The sequence below is a fragment of the Mustela erminea genome, chromosome 5 (assembly GCF_009829155.1).
Source record: "Mustela erminea isolate mMusErm1 chromosome 5, mMusErm1.Pri, whole genome shotgun sequence".
Classification (NCBI taxonomy): domain Eukaryota; kingdom Metazoa; phylum Chordata; class Mammalia; order Carnivora; family Mustelidae; genus Mustela; species Mustela erminea.
The window spans coordinates 62,172,466-62,194,867 of record NC_045618.1 but is presented as its reverse complement, the minus strand read 5'-3'; the positions used below and the strand labels follow the sequence as shown (position 1 = coordinate 62,194,867).

At 41.9% G+C, this 22,402-nt stretch overlaps 2 protein-coding genes across 5 annotated transcripts in view; one reads left to right on the top strand and one right to left on the bottom strand.

Annotated features, from left to right (window-relative positions):
* NDUFAF1 (NADH:ubiquinone oxidoreductase complex assembly factor 1) overlaps window positions 1-22,402 on the top strand; it is a 34,675-nt gene that overhangs the window by 680 nt on the left and 11,593 nt on the right. Inside the window, exons 1-5 of one of the 3 annotated variants that reach the window (XM_032343339.1) lie at window positions 12-343; window positions 3,560-4,208; window positions 8,692-8,877; window positions 14,519-14,593; window positions 15,349-16,382. In XM_032343339.1, coding sequence (XP_032199230.1) covers window positions 3,636-4,208; window positions 8,692-8,877; window positions 14,519-14,593; window positions 15,349-15,498 — 984 coding nt within the window. In that variant the 5' untranslated portion in view covers window positions 12-343; window positions 3,560-3,635 and the 3' untranslated portion in view covers window positions 15,499-16,382. Of the gene's footprint in view, window positions 1-11; window positions 344-3,559; window positions 4,209-8,691; window positions 8,878-14,518; window positions 14,594-15,348; window positions 16,383-22,402 lie in introns of those variants that run through there. The other 2 variants (XR_004285785.1, XM_032343338.1) reach the window with 2 other exon arrangements.
* Window positions 17,361-22,402, bottom strand: part of NUSAP1 (nucleolar and spindle associated protein 1) — a 34,426-nt gene continuing 29,384 nt past the window's right edge. For both annotated transcript variants that reach the window (XM_032343336.1, XM_032343337.1), the window contains 4 exons: window positions 22,111-22,268; window positions 20,313-20,429; window positions 19,182-19,290; window positions 17,361-18,051 (listed from right to left, as the gene is read on the bottom strand). In XM_032343336.1, the coding sequence (XP_032199227.1) occupies window positions 17,958-18,051; window positions 19,182-19,290; window positions 20,313-20,429; window positions 22,111-22,268 (478 nt within the window). In that variant the 3' untranslated portion in view covers window positions 17,361-17,957. The remainder of the gene's footprint in view (window positions 18,052-19,181; window positions 19,291-20,312; window positions 20,430-22,110; window positions 22,269-22,402) is intronic.

Here is a 22,402-nt window from a genome sequence, read left to right as displayed (position 1 = left end):
GTGTTACTGGCTGTGTGACCTCGTCATTTATTCTTGGAACCTCCTTTTCCTCGTCTCTGTAATCGGAATAATAACAGAACCTCTCAGGGTGGTTGTGAGGCGTCAGTGAACGATACTTGCAACGGTTCCGGACGCGTGATCAGCGCTGGATATACAGTCTGGACGAAGACAGCTCTCTTCTAGCTCCGTGGGTAACGCGGCGGTCAAAAATTACCAGTTTCGGCCAGCGGTCATCCAGTTGATGAAGGGTTTTACTTGATGTTTTTTGGTAAAAATACTAAACAAAAATTTATAATTAGCGTTATATTATTAGAGAAGTAACGCACTACTGAGGACTTCGCAGGTACGGTGAATATTGTTACTCATAATTCCATCATCCTGCATACGACTTTAAGCCTTTTTTTCCCTCCCTCAAATCTTTTTTTGTCGGTACATTTTTATGCTTGTAATATTAGTTTACATGCAATTTTGATTCCTCCTTACTTGCCACTTAGTAGTGTAACCTATGGATGGGGTTCACAGGAATCATTTTTGATAGTACAAATTCCATTTTATGGAATTATCATTTGTTTCCCAACTTCCTTTATGTGTAGAGGTAAAATTAAACACCATCAGTGAGGAAAATTGAAATATTATCTATGATTCCAGGACCTCAGATCAACTTTTTAATTTTCCTAGTTCTCTCCTATTTTTTTTTTTTTTAAGATTTTATTTATTTATTTGAGAGAAAGAGAGCATGGGGCGGGGAGGAAGCAGAGGGCAGAAGAAGCGGACTCCCTGCTGAGCAAGGAGCCCAGTGAGGGGCTGGGACCCAGGACCCTGGGATCATGACCTGAACCAGAGGCAGATGCTTCACCTCCTTGAGCCACCCAGGTGCCCCTGTAGTTGGTCTTTTTTTTTTTTTTTTAAAGACTTTATTTATTTGACAGATCACAAGTCGGCAGAGAGGCAGGCAGAGAGAGAGGAGGAAGCAGGCTCCCTGCTGAGCAGAGAGCCCGACGCGGGACTCGATCCCAGGACCCTGAGATCATGACCTGAACCGAAGGCAGAGGCTCCAACCCACTGAGCCACCCAGGTGCCCCCCCCCCCCTTTTTTTCAAAGATATTTATTTATTTATTTGACAGAGAGAGAGATCACAAGCAGGTAGAGGGAGAGGCGGGGGAAGCAGACTCCCTGCTGAGCAGAGAGCCTGATGCGGGTCTCCATCCCAGGACCCTGAGACCATGACCTGAGCCGAAGGCAGAGGCTTAACCCACTGAGCCACCCAGGCGCCCCTATAGTTGGCCTTAATAGAGCTAAGGTTATTGGCCATGGATGTGAGTAGAAGTTAGGTCATGGAGTTGGGCCTTGTGCACTATTTTAGGGGTTTGAATTTCTGTGTGTGTGTGTGGGAGTTATTGCTGACTTACTATAAGGGGAGTACAGTCATATTTAGACAAATTCCTTTTGTTGCCAGGCAAAGGATGGTTTGAGGTAGAGATCAGAGTCAGGGGTGCTTTGGTACTTAAAGAGTGTCTAATGGGCCAGTGACAAGGGCCTCACCTGGGAGATTGTTAGGAATGAAGATGAAGGATGTCTGAGCTGAGTTTCAGAGGATACATTAGCTAGGCAAATTCCACAGAGGCCCCTCCAGTCCTGGGAGCAGCAATTTGTCAAGGCCTGAAGCTGAGAGAGGGACTACTGGTTGGCACTTGTTGGACTGCGAGTGTTTGTGAGTGTTGGAGTAGAGAATGGGGATGGGACTCAGGTGAGGTTGGGGAGATGAATTTTTGTTTTTCCTCTCTCCTGGTCTTTGGGCCAAGACAGGAGAAAGACAAATAATTTGACAGTGCATATTTTATTTCTTTTAGGGGTGGCTGGAGTAAGTAGGAGAGAGGACTATTTAGCCAAAGTTGTTATTTTACCAGAGCTATAGAACTTACATTGCTGATGTTTTGTTGTTGTTTTTTAAGGATTTTATGTATTTATTTGAGTGCAAGATAGTACACGTGTGAGATAGAGTGAGCGCATGCATGTGTGCCCCCGAGCAGGGGTGGGGGGGACAGAGGGAGAGGGAGAAACTGAACAGGCTCCCTGCTGAGCATGGAGCCTGATGAGGGGCTGGATCTCAGTACTCCGGGATCCTGATCCGAGCCGAAGGCAGACGCTTTAACCCAGTGAGCCACCCAGGTGCCCCTATTGCTGTTGTTTTACATGTAGAGGCAGGAGCATGTAGTAGAAGGGCTTAAGACTAGGGTTCTGGTCCCAGCTTCCGTACTGGTTGTGAGCTTCGGCTAATCACTTCACCTGTTGGTGTCTGTTTCCTAGAAGAAGGAAATATCTACCTGACTTGTCCTACAGGAGTCTTGTGTGCATTCAGTGAGATAATATGTCAGGTGGTTTGAGAGTATTAAGAATGACATTTAAATGTGATGGTATTAGTGTTACTGTTTAGGTTCTAGATTTGGGGAGCTCAGATAGTGACTGAGTCCAATCCTTGCTACTCAAAGTGTGGACCAAAGTGTGGAGCTTTGTAGACATGAAGATTCTTGGGGATGTTATCAGAGAACACTCTTATATCCGTCATTCCATCTGATCTTCAGAAGAATGCCTTAAGGTAGGTAGAGGACACATTAACACAGCCTACCCCCAAGAAATTAGAGACTTAAAGATCAATAGCTTTACCTGAGGATAAAGAAGTTGATTAGGTTTAGCAGTCTGAAATTGCCAGTATTCACAATATCATAACCTAATAAGTGGTCACGTTTTCTGACTCCACATACAGTGCACACTATAGTTCTTTTTGTAGATGAAGTGCTAAAATGTCACTTAGCCTAGGTCTGCAGTGAATTAGTTGAATATCTATTTAGGAATCAATGATTTCTTTAAAAATCCAGCATAAAAATTTAAGATTGACACAAGCGGGTTGCCTGGGTCACTCAGTCATGGGGCATCTGCCTTTGGCTTGGGTCATGATCCCAGGGCCCTGGGATTGAGCCCTACGTCCGGCTCCCTGCTCAGTGGGAGGCCTCCTCCTCTCTCCCGCTCCCCCTGCCTGTGTTCCCTTTCTCACTGTCTCTCTCAAATAAGTCAATAAAATCTTTAAAAAAAAAAAAAATTGACACAACCTTGGGACACCTGCCTTTGGCTTAGGTCATGATTTGGGGTCCTGGGATCAAGTCCTGATTCAGGCTTCCTGCTCGGCAGGGAGCCTGCTTCTTTCTCTGCCTCTGCCCCTCCTCCCTGCTTATGTTCTTTCTCTTTCTCTCTGAAAAATAAATAAAATCTCAAAAAAAAAAAAATTGACACAACTTTTTGAAGTGTGTAATTGAATTATTTTGGGGTAAATAACTCCATAAAGGAGGCCTGTTTCTTTCCCTTTTGGCATTTTTTCTCCAGGTAATTGGATGCTTTACATACTCTGCAAACAATATTCTGCTCATAGTAAGGCCCTGGGTAAATGTTTACAGAATTAGAAAATAAGTTCCTGAATTTCACAATACATGATCTGTGTTACATTTGAAATTGTGATGCATTCATTGCTACCCTGGTAACTGTTCAGTATCTTTTTTGTTCTAGGTGGAATTGGCCCGTTTGCTGAAGTTTCTTTCCCTCATAGCCCAGGGAGAAATTTACATCTGGACTTTATCTTACCATGGCTTTGGTTCTCAGGTTTCTGAATGGCGCTTATATTTTCAGACATTGCCCAAAGCCATATGCCTCATGCCCATATTTGGGTACCCGCTTTGCAGACTATTGTTCTAGTAGTCTTCAGAAACCTGTGGCTGCTTCTGGTAGAACCTCCTCTCAGAGGAAATCTGAAGGGGATTTGCAAGGACATCACCAGAGAGAAGTTGCTTTGGATATAGCATCTCCTGAAGAAAAGCCTGAAGTTAGTTTTGATAAAGCAATTAAAGATGAAATAAAGGACAATTTTAGGCGTTTGAAGGATGATATTGTGAATCATTGGATAGGCCCTGAAGGCCGCCCTCTGCATGAGGTCTTGATGGAACAAGCCAAGGTTGTCTGGCAGTTCCGTGGAAAAGAAGATTTGGATAAGTGGGTAGTGACTTCTGATAAGTCTATTGGAGGCAGAAGTGAAGTGTTCCTGAAAATGGGCAAGAATAATCAGAGTGCACTGCTGTATGGAACTTTGAGCTCTGAGGTGCCTAAGGATGGGGAAAGTGGCCGCAGTGGGTACTGTGCAATGATATCCAGGATTCCAAGGGTAAGTGAAGCCCCAGAGCCTCAGTTTTTTAGTGAACTTTGGTGAATTTCACTGTAGCCCGAATAGAACCATAGCATATGGCTTTTGTTTCTGTAAATGAACACACCTGGCAGGTCATCTGTGTATGGCGTTAAGTAACTATTGGACGCAGGTATAAAGCCGAAGCACAAGGGGGATGTGGTTCCTGAAGAACGGGTACTTGTTTCTAGGCATCACTTTGGGCCAGGGTGGGGCCATTCTTAGTTTGAGGAGTCCTGAGAAGTCAGACGTTTAAACAATGATTTGTGGAGATTTGCATCTTCTCTAATAGATCACAGATCCTGTGATGGTCAGGGGTTCCTTAGGGTAGATGGAGGGTCACCTGTGGCTTTATTTTCTTTAAGTAAACTTTTTATTTTAGAATAGTTGTAGTTTTACACAAGAATTGTACATAGAGTCCAGAAAGTTCCATGTGTCCCTCACCCATTTTCTCCAACTGTTGCCATCATAACATTGCTATAGTACATTTATCACAACTAAGAAACCAACATTGGTACATACTATTAACTAATTCCAGATACTATTTGGATTTTACCAGTTTTTCCATTTTTCCTTTTTTTGTTCCAGGATCCCACCTGGGACACCACATTACATCCAGTTGTCATGTCTCCTTAGGCTCCTTAGTCTCCTCTCGTCTGCGATAATTTTCTAGTCTTTACTTATTTTTCATGAGGATGTGAGAAATCCTGGCCTGGCATTTTGTGGAATACCCCTCAAATCGGGATTTTCTTTTTTTTTTTTTTTTCTCCTGGTAGGTCTGGGTTATTGGATTTTTAGGAAGAATACTATAGAGTTGAAGTACCCTTCTCATACCTCTTATCAGGGGCTCGTGCTAGCAACCTGACTTAACACTGATGGGTTCACCATGACCACCTGGCCAAGATAGTGTTCTTACAGTACTCCATTGTTAAATTACTTTTTTTCTTATTCTTTCCATACACTGTTTGGAAGCAAGTCAGTAGGTGTGTCCTATATTCAAGTCATGGGGTAGGGCATGGGATTAAGTTGTATCTCTTGAAAGGAGTGGTATTTACACAAATTATTTGGGATTCTTCAGAAAGGAAGATTGATTTATTCTCCCACATTTACTTATTTAGTCAGGAAGTCATTTTGTATGGCTCTCAAACTTCCGGTTCTAATCCAGTACTATGTTATTTACTTTGTTGCTCAAATTGTTTTAACTGTGGCCATTGGCAGGTTGGGTTTTGTTCCTTTGACATGCCTCTATTTTTTTGTTTTTTAGCACTTTCTTGCACTACAGGATACTCTAAACACATCTTGTATTTTCTCTGTCCCAACACTAGAATTAGCCATTTCTTGAAGGAGCCCTTGTTTGTTTTTTTGGAGCTGTGGGTGCTTGGGTATACTTCTTGCTACTGGTTTGACATTACTTCCAGGACCTCTTAGTGGAAACGGCAGGAAATACAAGGATGTGCACCAACCCCATCTAGAGATGTGGAAACATGCCTGTAAATATTTCTGTATCTGTAGTACACTAAATATGAGTTCATGCTGTGCTCTGACTCTAATCCAGTACCAGTGGTTCATCCTGGGCTTCTCCCTCTTGCTTATCTTTAATTTCCCTCTATATTAGTGGGGAACCTGTCTCCCATCACTTACCATCAGTTTACCTATGAATTCAACCCCAGGGTACATGCAGAGCAGTTTTAGAACTTTTAACCCATAACTCTGTGAGAAATAAGCTTACCAACCAGAATACAGTGTTTGTATATAGTTTCTTTTGTCTTTAGCCTTATAGTTTCCTAATCAGAACACTGTTTTCCACAGTTACTTTGGTTGACTCCTTTGTCTTACCATCAACCTGTGGCTTTTTGCAAATTTGCTGACCAGGTGTTATTCCAGGGCTGCCTGCACAGGCTCCCATGCCTGGCCTTGGCCACAGCCCCTGGATGTTTGCTTGGATATTGTGCTCTAAGGAGAATGGCAAATGTTAGGCGTAGTTTTAGGCTTCCTATATCCAGATAATGATGAGAATGAAAGATATGTGTTGTTGGAGAGACGTATGCTTTCAAAGATTTTTTTTTCCAGTGCCTGAAATCCACAGAAGAAAATAATTCTGCAGTTAGATACACACTGGGGGGTATTGAAAATAGGTGATAAAATTTATTAAGTGTGCCCTGCCAGTCCTTGCGCTACTTTATATATGTTTATACATAAATGTATATAAATATATACATCTATCTATCTATATCCCTCTCTATATATATTTACATCCCTTTAATTCCTCCCAACTCTCCTCCAAGGTGTGGTCATCCTCATCTTATAGATGAGGGAACTGAGACTTTGGGAGATTTAGTAACTTGTCTAAGGTTATATAGCTACTTGGGCACCTGGGTGGCTCAGTTGGTAGAGCAACGGACTCTTGGTTTCTGCTCAGATGGTAATCTGAGATTGAGCCCCGCGTGGGACTCCAACCTCATGTGGAGTCTGCTTGTCCTTCTCCTTCCCCCTCTGCCCCTCTTCCACACACACCTTCCTCATGCTTGGTATGTGTACACACTCTCTGTTGTTGGTGGTGTTTTTTGTTTTTTTTTAAGATTTTATTTATTTGTCCAGGGACGCCTGGGTGGCTCAGTGGGTTAAAGCCTCTGCCTTCGGCTCAGGTCATGATCCCGGGGTCCTGGGATCGAGTCCCACATCGGGCTCTCTGCTCCTCGGGGAGCCTGCTTCCTCCTCTCTTTCTCTGCCTGCCTCTCTGCCTACATGTGATCTCTCTCTGTCAAATAAATAAATAAAATCTTAAAAAAAAAAAAAAAGATTTTACTTATTTGTCCAAAAGAGAGAGAGAGTGTGCACGCACGCACAAGTAGGGGGAGCAGTAGGCAGAGGGAGAGGGAGAAACAAGCTCCCTGCTGAGCAAGGGGCCCAACTCAGGATTCTATCCTAGGACCCTGGGATCATGACCCATTTAACCCACCAACTTAACTGACCGAGCCACTCAGGTGTCCCACTGTCTTTCTCTCTTTAAAATAAACAAGGTGCCTCGTTAGCGCAGTAGGTAGCGCGTCAGTCTCATAAAATAAACAAATAATATCTTTAAAGAAGTTATACAGCTAGTAAATAATAGTTCATATGTGAGCACTGCTCTTCTTGAAATCAGATTACCTTTGAGATTGGTATAAATAAACACCTTTGTTAATTAACACTACGTTCCACTTTTCCTGCAAGAAACCGTATAGAGGGCGCCTGGGTGGCTCAGTGGGTTAAGCCGCTGCCTTCGGCTCAGGTCATGATCTCAGGGTCCTGGGATCGAGTCCCGCGTCGGGCTCTCTGCTCAGCAGGGAGCCTGCTTCCTCCTCTCTCTCTGCCTGCCTCTCTGCCTACTTGTGTTCTCTGTCAAATAAATAAATAATATCTTAAAAAAAAAAAAAAAGAAACGGTATAGATAGTTGTTAAGAATACAAATTTTGGAGTTAAATGACACTGGATCTGCCACTTCCTAGTTGAGTGCTCAGTTTCTTCATCTGTAAGGTAGAGCACAATGATAGTACCTATCTCATAGGGCTATGAGGATGAAATTCTGCCCTCAGAGTGAGAGCTTAGGGTAAGTTTTCCATGGATAGTAGCTATTTTTATAAAACAGCAGTTTTAAAACTTCACCTCTTTCATAGGTTTTCTGATCTATGGGAAGGCAGCTGTCATGTACACTCAAAATCCATTGCTCCATAGGACCAGGGTAAAAAGGTACATAGTGTAATTCATTTCCATTCATTGATACAATCGAGTGCCTACCACACGTCAACACTGTCCTGGGCCAATCATGTCTTGAACATAACTTTAGAAACAAAACTGTGTCAATATTTTGTACTAACATAAGAATCACCAGATTTGGGCACCTGGGTGGCTCAGTGGGTTAAGCTCCTGCCTTTGGCTCAGGTCATTATCTCAAGGTCCTGGGATTGAGTCCCGCATCGGGCTCTCTGTTCAGCAGGGAGCCTGCTTTCTCCTCTCTCTCTCTCTTTCTGCCTGCCTCTCTGCCTACTTGTGATCTCTCTCTCTCTGTCAAATAAATAAATAAATAATCTTTTTTTTTTTTTTTTTTAAAGGTATCTTTTTTTTTTTAAGATTTTATTTATCAGAGAGAGAGAGGGGAGAGAGCGAGCACAGGCAGACAGAATGGCAGGCACAGGCAGAGGGAGAAGCAGGCTCCCCGCCGAGCAAGGAGCCCGATGTGGGACTCGATCCCAGGACGCTGGGATCATGACCTGAGCCGAAGGCAGCTGCTTAACCAACTGAGCCACCCAGGCGTCCCAAATAAATAATCTTTAAAAAAAAAAGAATCACCAGATTTGTCTGCCTCCTAATGGTGGTAGAAAAGTCAGAAAAATGCCTAGTGGATCCTTTTGATGCTGCAAAAGATAACGACTCACATTTTGCTTTTGGTGGAAAATGAGATGAATTAATTTTCCTTTCTGTATTGTAGGGCCCTTTTGAGAAAAAGAGGGCTTATGATTGGTCCCAGTTCAACACTCTGTATCTCCGTGTGCGTGGAGATGGTCGGCCTTGGATGGTGAATATCCGAGAGGACACGGATATAATCCAGAGGAAGAATCAGATGTACAGTTACTTCATGTTCACCCGTGGGGGGCCCTACTGGCAGGAGGTCAAGGTAACAGCACAAGTCTTTACTGTGTATGAAAATGAAGTCTTGAGATCATGGTTACGTTGTTGTTTGGTTCATTTGTTTTCCTTATTAATCCTTTTTGGAAGGTGTGGAAAGGGAAAGAAGATAACTGACTTAAGGGTAAGATTTATATAATTGATTTTTTCTTTCATTAATATAAATGCTAGTTTCCTAATCAGTAAATATTTTTTATAAAGTTGTGACTAGGTCCATGCTAAGTCATGGGTACATGTCTGCTCTGGGCGCAAGTAGGTGTTTAAGTTTCTGCCATATCCTCTCTTCCACGCAACTCCCTAAGAGCAATATATGCTTCCTATTTCACAATCATGAAATTTTTATTTATTTCTTGGTAATACAATACTTTGTGAGAAGAAGCTCTGAGAAGTTAAAAAACGTTTGCCTGGAGGAAAATAAATAGAAATTCAGGGAATGAATTTCAACTGCCCATTCTTTTCTTCTGCCTACTGAAAGATTTTTAATCCTTAAACTCAAAAGAAAGTCCCCATTTTGCTTAAACTTAAACCTAAGGGTCATTCTGGATTCCTTTTCTCCTCATCCCACATATAGCCTGTTAGCAAATCTTATCACCTGTACCTCTGAAATACACCCAGAGTCTGATCATTTCTCGCCCATCTCTCTCACTGTCATCCCAGTGCCTTTGGATTACTACAGCAGCTGCTTTATTGGTTTCCTTTGCTCTCTTGCCTCCTAAAATCCACTCTCCACATAGCAGCCAGAGTGATCCAACAGCATAGTGCAGATTACATCACTCACATGCTTAAAACCCTCTGGTGGCTTCCCCTTACAGATTAAAGCCCAAACTCCTTAACATGGCTTACTGGGCCTATAGTATTGGACCCCTGTCTTGATCCTGTGTCTCCCACCTCCCTCCCTCCTCCATAATGGCCCCTTTCCTGTGTGTCACACCCAACAAGCTCACCTCCCTCTCAGAGCCTTTGCTCTTGGTGTGTATCTCTGGTATGCTCTTCCCCCATAGCCTCACCTGCTTCCTCTTTTCTGTCATTCACCTGTCAGGTCGAAATTCACCTCAAAGACGTCTGATCCCTGTAGCTAGAATTGTACCCTCTAACCCAGTTACTTTGAGTAACATTACCCTGGATTTTTTTTCTTTTTTCTTTTTTAAGATTTATTGATTTGAGGTGCCTGGGTAGCTCAGTCGTTAAGCATCTGCCTTTGGCTCAGGTCATGATCCTATATGTTTTATAATATACATTGTTCACTGAGTTTTACATATAACTTTCTGCTGAAATATTTTTACATTTTTAATTTCTGCTTACATTACTATAAAATAAACCAGATTTTAGTTGCTTCATCCTTTATTATTGTACATTTAGATTGTTTTCAGAATTTTGTACTGTTGTACCAAACTCTGAAGTAGATAACCTTATTTTCTTAGGATATATTCTTAGAAATAACATTCCTAGAATAAATGATTTATTTTTAAGGCATTTGCACATTGCCAGATTATTCTATAGTATTACTATTTAATTGTTAATGATTACTTTCTTCCCTGAAAATACATAGAGTCCTAATCTTTGTCTGGAAAGAACAGTTGTTTGCAACAGCTCTCTTTAAATTATTGAGGGAAAGTGATGGGGAAGAGATTTTTCTTTTTTTTTTTTTTTAAGATTTTATTTATTTATTTGACAGAGAGAGATCACAAGTAAGCGGAGAGGCAGGCAGAGAGAGAGGAAGGGAAACAGGCTCCCTGCCGAGCAGAGAGCCCGATGCGGGACTCGATCCCAGGACCCTGAGATCATGACCCGAGCCGAAGGCGGCGGCTTAACCCACTGAGCCACCCAGGTGCCCCGAGATTTTTCTTTTATTAGAGTATTATTGAAGTACAGTGTTATATGAGTGTCAGGTGTGCAACATAGTGATTCAGCATTTATATATATTACTCAGTGCTCACCACCATTAAGTGTAGTCACAGGAGGTTTTTATTTTTTTAAGATTTTAGTTATTATTGGTGCCTAGGTGGCTCAGTGGGTGAAGCCTCGCCTTTGGCTCAGGTTATGATCTCAGGGTCCTGGAATCGAGCCCTGTCTCGGGCTTCCTGTTCAGCAGGGAGCCTCCTTCTCTCTCTCTCTCTGCCTGCCTCTCTGGCTACTTATGATCTCTCTCTCTGTGAAATAAACAAATAAAATCTTAAAAAAAATTTTTTTTAGTTATTATTTAAGAGAGAGAGTAAGCCTGCATCGGCAGGGGGAGGGGCAGATGGAGAGGGAGAAGCAGACACCCCAGAGTGGGGAGCCCAATGTCTCCATCCCAAACATTGAAGGCAGATACTTACAGACTAAGCCACCCGGGTGCCCAAGAGGTTTTTGTTTCGTTTTAGATTTTATTTATTGACAGAGATCGCACAGGTAGTGGGAGAGGGAGAGAGAGAAGAAGACACTTCACTGAGCAGGGAGTCTGATGTGGGACTTGATCCCATGACCCTGAGATCATGACCTGAACTGAAGGCAGAGGCTTAACCGACTGAGGCACCCAGACGCTCAAGAGGTTTTTATTATTTATTTATTTATTTATAAATATTTTATTTATTTATTTGACAGAGAGAGATCACAAGTAGGCAGAGAGGCAGGCAGAGAGAGAGGAGGGGGTGAAGCAGGCTCCCTGCTGAGCAGAGAGCCCGATGCGGGGCTCCATCCCAGGACCCTGAGATCATGACCTGAGCCGAAGGCAGAGGCTTTAACCCACTGAACCAACCAGGCACCCCTCAAGAGGTTTTTAATTAAATGTTACTAATTGCTGTTCGGTTGTTCATGAATAAGTCTCCTGTAGTAAATAAAAGTGAGATGCTCAAATATTTACTCTGATTATGGAGAGAAAACAGGAAAATGATGGAAAAATTATATAGTTTACTGTCACTTGTAGAGAAAGAACTGTGCATCCTTTTCTTTTATAAAGATGTAGTGTTCCTTCTTAGCTTTTATCCAGCCAAAAATATCCAGTTCCCTCGTGTAGACAGTGGTTTTAGAGAATTGTGTCAAAAAGGCAGAAGAGATTAGTTTGCGGAATGGTGTAGTATGTGACACATGACACATGATAAGCAGGTAGCCTTGATTCCATTTCCACAATATGTTTTGAATAATGAGGTAGTCGAACTGCCAAACTAGGATGCAAAATGAGAAACTGATGGCGGGGGGACCTCTCCAGGTTTGTTTGACAGGAATGAAGGGAGCGGGGGAACTAGGATGTGACCATATATATGTATGTATGTATGTATTATTGATTTATGACTTATTTATTTACATTTATTTATTCAGATTTATTTTAGAGCGAGTGAGCATGAACGGGAGAGGTAGAGGGAGAGAGAATCTCAAACAGACTCCGTGTTGAGCAGGGAGCCTGATGCAGGGCTCCATGCAGCACACCACCCTGAGATCATACCTGAGTGGAAACCAAGGGTCCAGTGCTTAACTGACTGAGCCACCCACATGCCCCTGGATATGACTGCATTTTAATCTGCTGTGTGAGCAGTGTGATCTTGTATAGTGGTGGGTTTGAATCTGATTTTTGAGTTTGTTTTTATGTCAACAAGTGCTTTCGGTGATAAATAATCTGAACAGCACCTTTTTTTTTTTTTTTTTTAAATATTTTATTTGTTTATTTGACAGAGAGAGATCACAAGTAGGCAGAGAGGCAGGCAGAGAGAGAGAGGAGGAAGCAGGCTCCCTGCTGAGCAGAGAGCCCGATGCGGGACTCGATCCCAGGACCTTGAGATCATGACCTGAGCCGAAGGCAGCGGCTTAACCCACTGAGCCACCCAGGCGCCCAACAGCCCATTTTTTTTAAACATTTATATTTTTTGGCTCAAAAATCAAAATCTAAAGTAATGTACAGTGAGAAGTCTCACTCCCACTCGTGTCCCCATCCACCCTCTTCCTGCCCACCCGGGGTAGGTAGTCACTTTTCAGTAGTTTCTTGAGTAGCTTGGCAGTTACATTATGCAGATATAAGCAAAAATAAGTACTTACTCCTAGTTTCTCCAATTTTTCCTACTCAAAAATAAAAATAGCATGCTTTGGGCATCTTCTGTGCTTATTTTTTAAATTTAAATCCTAGGGGTGCCTATGTGGCTCTGTGGTTAAGCGACCGACTCTTGTTTTCGACCCAGGTCGTGATCTCAGAGTCATGAGATCGAATCCAACATCAGGCTCTCTGCTGGGTGTGGGGCCTTCATAGGATTCTATCCCTCTGCAACCCTACCCATCTAAAAAAATAAATAAAATTTAAATCCCAGAGAGCTTCCATATCAATGTGTGGAGTTACTCTCCTTTTTTTGTTATTTTATTTGGTATTTTTGGTTCCATGGAAATCCTCTAGTTGATTCCTCTATTAATAGATACTGGGTTGTTCCCAGTTGCTATAAGTTTGGTTTTTTTTTTAAGATTTTATTTATTCATTTAATAGAGATCACAAGTAGGCAGAGAGGCAGGCAGAGAGAGAGGGGGAAGCAGGCTCCCCGCTGAGCAGAAAGCCTGATGCAGGGCTTGATTCCAGGACCCTGGGATCATGACTTGAGCCGAAGGCAGAGGCTTTAACCCACTGAGCCACCCAAGTGCCCCTGCTTTAAGTTTAAAAAAAATTTTTTTGAGGTGTTATTTTTTTTAAAAAATTTTTATTTTTAAATATTTTATTTATTTATTTGATAGAGAGTAAGAGAGGGAACACCAGCAGAGCAAGTGGGAGAGGGAGAAGCAGACATCCCGCTGAGCAGAGAGCAGGATGCATGGCTCAATCCCGGACCCTGGGATCATGACCTAAGCCAAAGGCAGACGCTCAATGACTGAGCCATCAAGACACCCCTTTGAGGGTGCCTGGGTGGCTCAGTGGGTTAAGCTGCTGCCTTCTGCTCAGGTCATGATCTCAGGGTCCTGGGATCGAGTCCCGCATCGGGCTCTCTGCGACAGCCTTTGCTGTCAAAAAATTAAATTGTACTCTTACCATTTTTCATTTGGGATTTCTGGCTTAGAAAGGTTTTCATCTAACACTTAATACAATTAAAAAAATATATCTATGGGGCGCCTGGGTGGCTCAGTGGGTTAAGCCGCTGCCTTCGGCTCAGGTCATGATCTCAGGGTCCTGGGATCAAGTCCCGCATCGGGCTCTCTGCTCAGCAGGGAGCCTGCTTCCCTTTCTCTCTCTCTCTCTCTGCCTGCCTCTCCATCTGCTTGTGATTTCTCTCTGTCAAATAAATAAAATCTTTAAAAATATATATATATCTCTATGATCCAGATGCCTGGCCACTTGTCATAACTATGTAAATTAGAACTATAAGATTAGAATTAAAGAATGTTAGAATTTGGGTGCCTGGGTGGCTCAGTGGGTTAAGCCTCTGCCTTCGGCTCGGGTCATGATCTCAGAGTCCTGGGATTGAGTCCCTCGTTGGGCTCTCTGCTCGGCGGGGAGTCTGCTTCCTCCTCTCTCTCTCTCTCTCTGACTGCCTCTCTACCTACTTGTGATCTCTGTCTGTCAAATAAGTAAATAAAATCTTTATAAATAAATAAATAATGTTAGAATTAAACTATCACTGCAGTTCCATACAGATGCTTCAGTTGCTTGTATTAGCTCTGAAGTAAATGGTTTCTCTTTTCAGATTCCTTTCTCCAAATTTTTCTTCTCTAATCAAGGAAGAATTCGGGACGCCCAGTACCAGCTTCTGCTTGACAAGGTAGTATTTTCCTGTACTTTAACTCAGAGCTGTGATCTTTAGTGAAACGAAACTCCTGTGAGGATTTCAAGTCCATTTTTGAGGGTTGGCAAATGAAGGATGAAAATTCTTTTTTTTTTTTTTTTTAAGTTTTTATTTATTTATTTGTCAGAGACAGAGGGAGAGAGAGCGAGTGAGCACAGGCAGACAGAGAGGCAGGCAGAGGCAGAGGGAGAAGCAGGCTCCCTGCCGAGCAAGGATCCCGACGCGGGACTCGATCCCAGGACCCCGGGATCATGACCTGAGCCGAAGGCAGCTGCTTAACCAACTGAGCCACCCAGGCGTCCCAAGGATGAAAATTCCTAACAAGGTCACCCCTGGTATTCCACACACAGACTGACTCAGACCTGTTCTATGAACCAAATCCATGCAGGAGGACTTGTAGTGTGGTCATCTTTTCAGCTTGCCTACATTTAATTTAGCTCCAAAATAAGAGAACAGTATTCCAGTTCAGGAGGACTTCAAGGATCCTCCATTAGATATCCATGCTGTCCTCACCAGTCTTAAGTGGCACTATTTTAAAGAAAGGTTAGAGGAGTAGAAAGAAAATCAGCCCTTCACTTCCTTTTACGATTTGCTATAGCATAGAACTATGGTATACTTGTTAAGGCCTGATAGTGTAAAGACCCAGTTATATTAATCACCTTATGGAACTTAAACTCCAGGAACAATGTCAGTGTATGAGATTTTAATCATTTTCTCTATTTTAAATGTAGATCTCTTCTATTGGATTCACCTTGGCTGATAAAGTGGATGGTCCATTCTTCCTGGAAATAGATTTTATTGGAGTGTTTACAGATCCAGCCCACACAGAAGAGTTCGCCTATGAAAATTCTCCAGAGCTTAACCCAAGACTTTTTAAATAGAGATGGTAATTTTGTAATACCAGACTAAGAGTAGCAGTATCCATGATGACCAAGACAAATAAAGTATTTAATGGCTTTCATCCAACAGCTGGTATGTATTCCCTGAGCCAAAGGTAAATGCTGTTGCCAAGAGGGGCCACATAGGGAGACACAGCATGAAACTAGATTCTAAGCTATAACTTGATGCAAGTCCTGATGTGGAGGTACTATGTAAAGAACTTAACTGTTTTGGGTTAAAATGATTTGTTAGGAACAATTCCTACACACATACGCATTGCCAAAGCAAGCAGACTGTTGATGTCCGTTCTCCTACTCTGTTCCTTGTAGGTTCTTGTGTTTTCTAATCCATTGTTGGAGGAAAGGAGATTGCTAAACAATTCCGTGATTTTTAGTATATTCACAGACTTGTCGACTTTTATCACAAGCTAATTTTAGAAAATTCCTATCTGCCCTAGAAGTAACGTTAATACCCCTTCGGCAGGCACTCTTAATTCCCACCCCCTGCCCCAGGTGTCTGCTGATCTGCTTTCCCATAGGTTCAGCTTACCTGGATATGTCCCACAAAGACAATCATGTAATATGTAATCTTTTATGGCTGGCTTCTTTTCACTTAGCATAGTGTTTGTGATTCATCCATGTTGTAATATTTTATTAGGACTTTATTTCCTTTTAAGTGCATCATTTTTAATCTATTAATGGACAACTGGATTTTCTTTACTTTTTGGCTACAATGAATACTACTACTGTAAATATCGGCCTGTAAGTTCTTGTGTGGACATGTGCTTCTTTTTCTTGAGTATATACTTAGGAATAGAAGATCATGTGCCTCTTGTGCTTCAGTGTTACACATGCCAATGATGGGTAATGTGGTAGATATATATATATATATATATAGATAGATATATATAGATACAGATATAGATATATAGATATATATATTTTTTTAAAGGTTTTCTTTTTTGGTTGAGAGAAAACACAAACAGGGGGAGCAGCAGAGGGAGAGAGAGAAGCAGTCTTCACACCAAGCAGGGAGCCCAGTGAGGGGCTCCATCCCAGGACCCTAGGATCATGACCTGAGCCGAAGGCAGTTGCTTAGCCGACTGAGCCACACAGATGCCCCTGTGGTAGACATATTTAACTTTAAGAAACTACCAACCTGTTTTCCAAAGTGATTATATCCTTTTAACCTTCTTAGCTGCAGTGCATTTGACGGTGATTTAATTGATTGGATATCTGCTTAAGAGCAAAATCTGGGGACGCCTGGGTGGCTCAGTGGGTTAAGCGGCTGCCTTCGGCTCAGGTCATGATCCCGGCGTCCTGGGATCGAGTCCCACATCAGGCTCCTTGCTTGGCGGGGAGCCTGCTTCTCCCTCTGCCTCTGCCTGCCACTCTGTCTGCCTGTACTTGCTCTCACTTCTCTCTCTATGACAAATGAATAAATAAAATCTTTAAAAAAAAAAAAAAAAAAAAGAGCAAAATCTGAGTTTATTCGTCATCAGGAGTATGCCAACCTTCTGTGGGCTCATATATGTTTAACAGTAAGTATAACAGAGTTGGACATGTGCTGTGAAAAATACAAGGGGATGACCTGGTCATTTCTCCTTAGGGTGAGAAGAGGTAGTCAGGACAGATGCACAGAGTATAAGTAAGCTTGTTAATCTTAGCTGGTCAACTCAATCATGAAGTAATTACAAAGAATCTACCACCGTGAGAAAACATTTATGAAATTCTTGAACAGTACAAAGCTCAGAAGGTCCACCTCAGTGCAATAAGCATGGCTAGGAGGCTAAGCAACTCTAGTCTTTTCTATGAAGTAACTCTGACAGAGCAGAACGATCCTTGAAGCAGCAATCCTCAGATTTCAGTATGGCCCTGTTTATTTTTAAATAAGTCAGGCTAGAATGAACTGTAGAGTTTTTAAGAATATACTGAGTGACAGCAGTTACATCAAGTGATCTGAACAAACATGCATAAATAACAAAACACTTCTCAAAGTAGAATATGCCATCACTAACCCATTTGGTTCCTTGTTTCATTAAGACTACTTGATTTTCCAGAGGAGGAAGAGGTGGCTTTCTCAGCTTGTTAGTGCTCCAAGTTCTACTGAAGTTTGTGGGAGAACTACCTCCCATCAGGTAAATGCTTCTGTCTAGAAGAGGATTCCAATTCTGTCAGCAGAGGGAACTTGATGTTAAAAATCTAGGTCAAGAATCTATAGGATGAATCAATGCAAAACTTGAATTGTACAGAGATAGGTAAAAATCATTTGAAAGAATCTGTGAGCTTTAAGGTTAGTAACATCTTTCAGGGATGTGGCATGTGAAGAAAACCACCAACGCTACATAGATAGTGAACAAAGCAGAAGAATCTTTTGACTAAAGTGGGGAAGACAGTAGAAAAAAATATTTACACTAAAGAAAGGGTTCAGAATAAAATACTCTTTACAGGATGTTAAAAAATTAATCTTCAGCCATAATGAGGCCTCTCCGAGCTCCTAAAACCTTTGCTTTCTTCTCCTTTCGTCTTTGCTCATGTTGTTTCCGTTGTTCCTCCCTAAAGAGAGGGACATGTACACATTAGGGTCTAGTGAAGCTCCACAAAAGTCCACTTTAAAGCACCTGTCAGACTAGTATCTAAGCTTAAGCTGAAATCCAGTATAGTTGTACAAAACACACTTACAGGACACTGTCCTCTAGCTAGTACCCTATGGAAACCACAGCTCTATGTCACTTGTGTTAAAAGGGCTAGGAAACTGGTATTTTCCTTTTTATGTTAATGCAGCATTCTAAAATTAAGCATGGAACTGGAACAAAAGACACCTCTTTGTTTTAAATGAGAAATCTCTGCCTTTGGAAATCAGAGGTCAGGCTCAAAATCAAAGTCTGGTGGAAGTACTAGAACTAGGGTCTGCTGATCTAAGCCGCTCTGTTTCTGGAAGGGATTGGGGATTGTTAAGAGGGTTGGGGGAGGCTAGTTTTATGTTAAACTTAAAAAAAAAATCATGAATAATCGCTACACCCAAGGTGGGGCTCAAACTCACAACCCCAAGATAAAGAGTCACATGCTCTTCCAGCTGAGCCAGCCAAATGCCCCTATGTTAACAATCTTAATAGCAAATATAGGTAGTAAATAAATGTCTTGGTGGGAGCTGGATATAGGCAAGTCAAATGATGGGTAATCCTGTATCAGGATGGTTTCATTCAGGGAATCAACTCAGCCAGGACCAGCTAAAACCCACAGCAAGCTTTGGCTTCGGTTTTCACATAGAAGGAAGCCTCTAAGGATCATCTGGGGATTTCTTCTGGCTAGGGCCTTGAAGCCTAGTAAGCCTGGTTTCCCTGGGACTGAAGAACTTACACCTGCACATGTGGATCGGCATCTGGGGGGATATCCAGGTACACTGTTGGGGCTGGTAGGTCATGTGAGAGCAGTGTCTCCTTGTGTAACACCTGTCCAGCTTTGGAAACTTCAGTTCCTTGGGCCCCTCCTCCCAATTACTGAATTAAAAAACCACTGTGGTGGGCCTTAGGCATGTATATTTTCAAGAAGTCCTATATGTGATCCCACGACTACCCTTTTCTTAAACACCACTGTTAATGACACTCTGTACCTCAGAGGCTTTGCTTTTACATACAGTCTTTCAAAATTAAAATTACTGTAGAACTGGGTAATTATGTACTCACCTAGTCTGGAGAGGAGGTTGTTTGTAAGTTTTCTTGTGGAAGCTAACTCTGTTTACATGTTCCTTTAGAGAATTATTTTCTTTAGATTGACCCCATGGTTTCAGTTTGCCTGGTTTAGGAGAGAAAGATTTAAGAATATTCTATTTATATTACCTATTTTATTCTCTTCATCTGAGGCTACTTGCTATGAATATTTATACTTCATTTTTATTGACATTTGCTTGTATAATTCCATTAGTTTTAGTTCCTATTTCACAAAATATAAATTGTATTTTTTCCCCCTAAAAACAAGGTTGTTGTTTTTTGAAAAATTTATTAAGAGAAAGAGCTCGTGTGCACACATAGCCTGGAGGGGCAAAGAATCTCAAGCAGACTGCTGAGCACAGAGCCTGATGTGGGGTTGAGATCATGTCCTGAACTGAAATCAAGAGTTTGACACTTAACCCACTGAGCCACCCAGGCACCTAGAGAAGTCTTAAAGTTTTTAAAGCAATTCTAGGGACCCTTGGGTGGCTCAGTCAGTTAAGCATCTGCCTTAGGTTCAGGTCATGATCCCAGGGTGCTGGGATCAAGTCCCACGTCGGGCTCCTTGCTCAACAGGGAACCTGCTTCTCCCTCTGTGGTTCCCCCTGACAAAATTTTTTAAAAAATAGATCTATATAAACAATTCTGGAATTATGGAAGGGCCACATGAAGTATTGGTGGTGGTGATGGTGGTGGTTGTTAGTATTCGTTTTAAATGGATATATGGATACTTTAATGTATGCCCAATTTATATGGGCATTTATATAGCCAGTAAATGTCCCAGGTTGTTGGGTGGGTGGATTCCAGCCTGGAATCCTTCGAAAGTTGTAAAGAAAACATTCATTTGTCCATAGGCCAATTTCCAAGTTTCTTGATTTTTGCCTGATTAGAAGTTATGGCTTTGATTTACAAAAATGTGAGTTGATTAGCATTCACTTAGTGTATAGTCTTTTTTAAATTATGGGTCATGTGGACCCAGGGGGAAGAAATCTAGGTGGCCAAGTACAGCTTTCCGCTGAGGCATTAGAATTTTCCACATCCTCAGACGTAGAACTGTTTAATCCTGTGTCTTTGGCATGTCTTGTATCTCAGAGCATCTGCACGTACCTTTGTGTGGCTCATAGTTGAGGGGACGAGACAGACTTGCTTTGAGATCAAACACTGGCTTCTTGCTGGAGACTGGAGTCTGTGCTGCCTGAGTTGTCAGCTTGAATGGTGTAACGACTACAAAACCAAGGAACAAAACCCCAGGGCTTAATTAGGGGGGAAATAAAAGGCCTATATGTTTTTTTGTTAAAGTACTGTTTCTCAGTCTTAAATAGATCATCTCTGTGAACAGTCTCAAACAGGTAGTTTTAAAAAGGAGAAGGGGGAAAATAACTAAGGAAAGCTAATCACTGAGGCTTCCCTTGTGAATAGCTCCCCAAATAGTCTCAATATTAGGATATTTCCTAGAATCAGCTGGGAGTTGAAAATCCTGTTTAAATAATTGGGTAAAATGTTCAGGCTGTGTTCCTCATATTATTTACCCTTCAAAAATATGTTGTTAATAGTTCAGTGATGATCACAGGATCAGAGGAAACAGCAGTGCAATCTCTGGGGGCAGGACTATAGGCGCTCTTTATATTTTCTTTATAACTTTTTGTATTTTTCAAGTTTTCTATGATGAACACTCATTTTACCTTTCAAAATCAAAGTGAAATGTCTTCGGAAAAAAATGTTGTCAGGTAATAGAAGTGGTTATTTAAAAATGTGAATTTTTGTACTGTAAAGTTAATATACCAGAATGGTAGGACTCAGTAAGCCAAATTTTCGCTACAGTTGGGCACCATGTATCAGGCACATTTTATTAATTCTCACCCATCGCAGGCTGTTGTTGAATGTCAGCACTTGCATGTAAGTATGAATAAGCAACTAAGATCTAGGACCATGCAGTTAAGTGAGAAAAACACAAAACCCCCGTGCGTATCATCCCATGGTGTGGCTGTCAGGTGCCAGCAGTGGGGGAACACGGGCCATCTGTAATGCCAACCAGTTTCAGGAGCTACCATTCAAGCTGGCCAGTATACCCCAGTCCATCTGAGCTCCAGAGAAGCGCTCTCATATATACAGGAGACATTGTTAAGAATGGTCATGACACCAAACAAAAGCTGGAAATACCCACATATATACTGCTTCTGGACTCGCTTAAAATGTTAGCTGTCCGCCTCACCTTCCTGTCTTTAAGGTATGAGGAAACTCTCATAAAGTCTCTACATAGATTTTTAACCGACACAGTCTCAGAGGAGTTGGCAAGCCGTTCTATGTGATCATGGCTCTTGGCTGACGTATTCAATGGGACTCTCAGGAGAATTTTGACATAGTTCTAATACAGGCCTCAATCTCCTGATTGTAGTGTTTTTTGTTTGTTTGTTTTTAACTTTGTATTGCTACTCTAGTATTCTTTTGAAAACCACCTAGTCCTTTTAGGTGATTAAGTAGACCGTGTGTAGAAGAGTGTCCATATGGCTTATTCTGGCTTACATAATCTATTAGTCCATTGTGTGGCATTTATTCCACCAACTCTGGGATCCTATTAGTTTCACAATCCTGGAGGGCCAGTCAGAGGCTGTAATGAATACTATGATCCTCCTTCTAATCCTGGAGTCAGGGAATGGGCTGAATGCTCTTCAGGGAGGGTCACCATCTTAGGACTCCTTATAGCAAGATGGAGTCCTCAGGCAGATACCTGTTTTTTGTTTGTGTCTGGCATTTTCTTCACCCATACAGAATGAAAAATATGCTATGCTTAGATTTTTGCTTTGGATTTATAGTTATGGGGAAGCTTTCAGTAAACAAATACACTTAATAATTTGAGGAAGTTACATGGCTTAAAGATGAACCAGAGTTGTTTTTTTTGTTTTACCAGAAGCAGAATTCCCAGTTGTGGTCTTTATCTTGTATATCCCGAGCACAGCCTGGCCTTTCGGGGTACTCCCAGATATGGTCACATGTGGAGACTTTCTGGCTGGAGTCTTGGTCAGTGAACGCTTATGCTCATTATCTTTGGTAGCAGCTGAAAACCTGAACAGGACAGTGGAGTACCAAACATCAGTGTTTGTATGAAGAGTAACTTGTGTCAAGCATAAAAGCAAAACCACCTGTGAAAGGGCTCAAATATGGACTTCTTACATGAATGAACCTCTTTTGCAGAATAA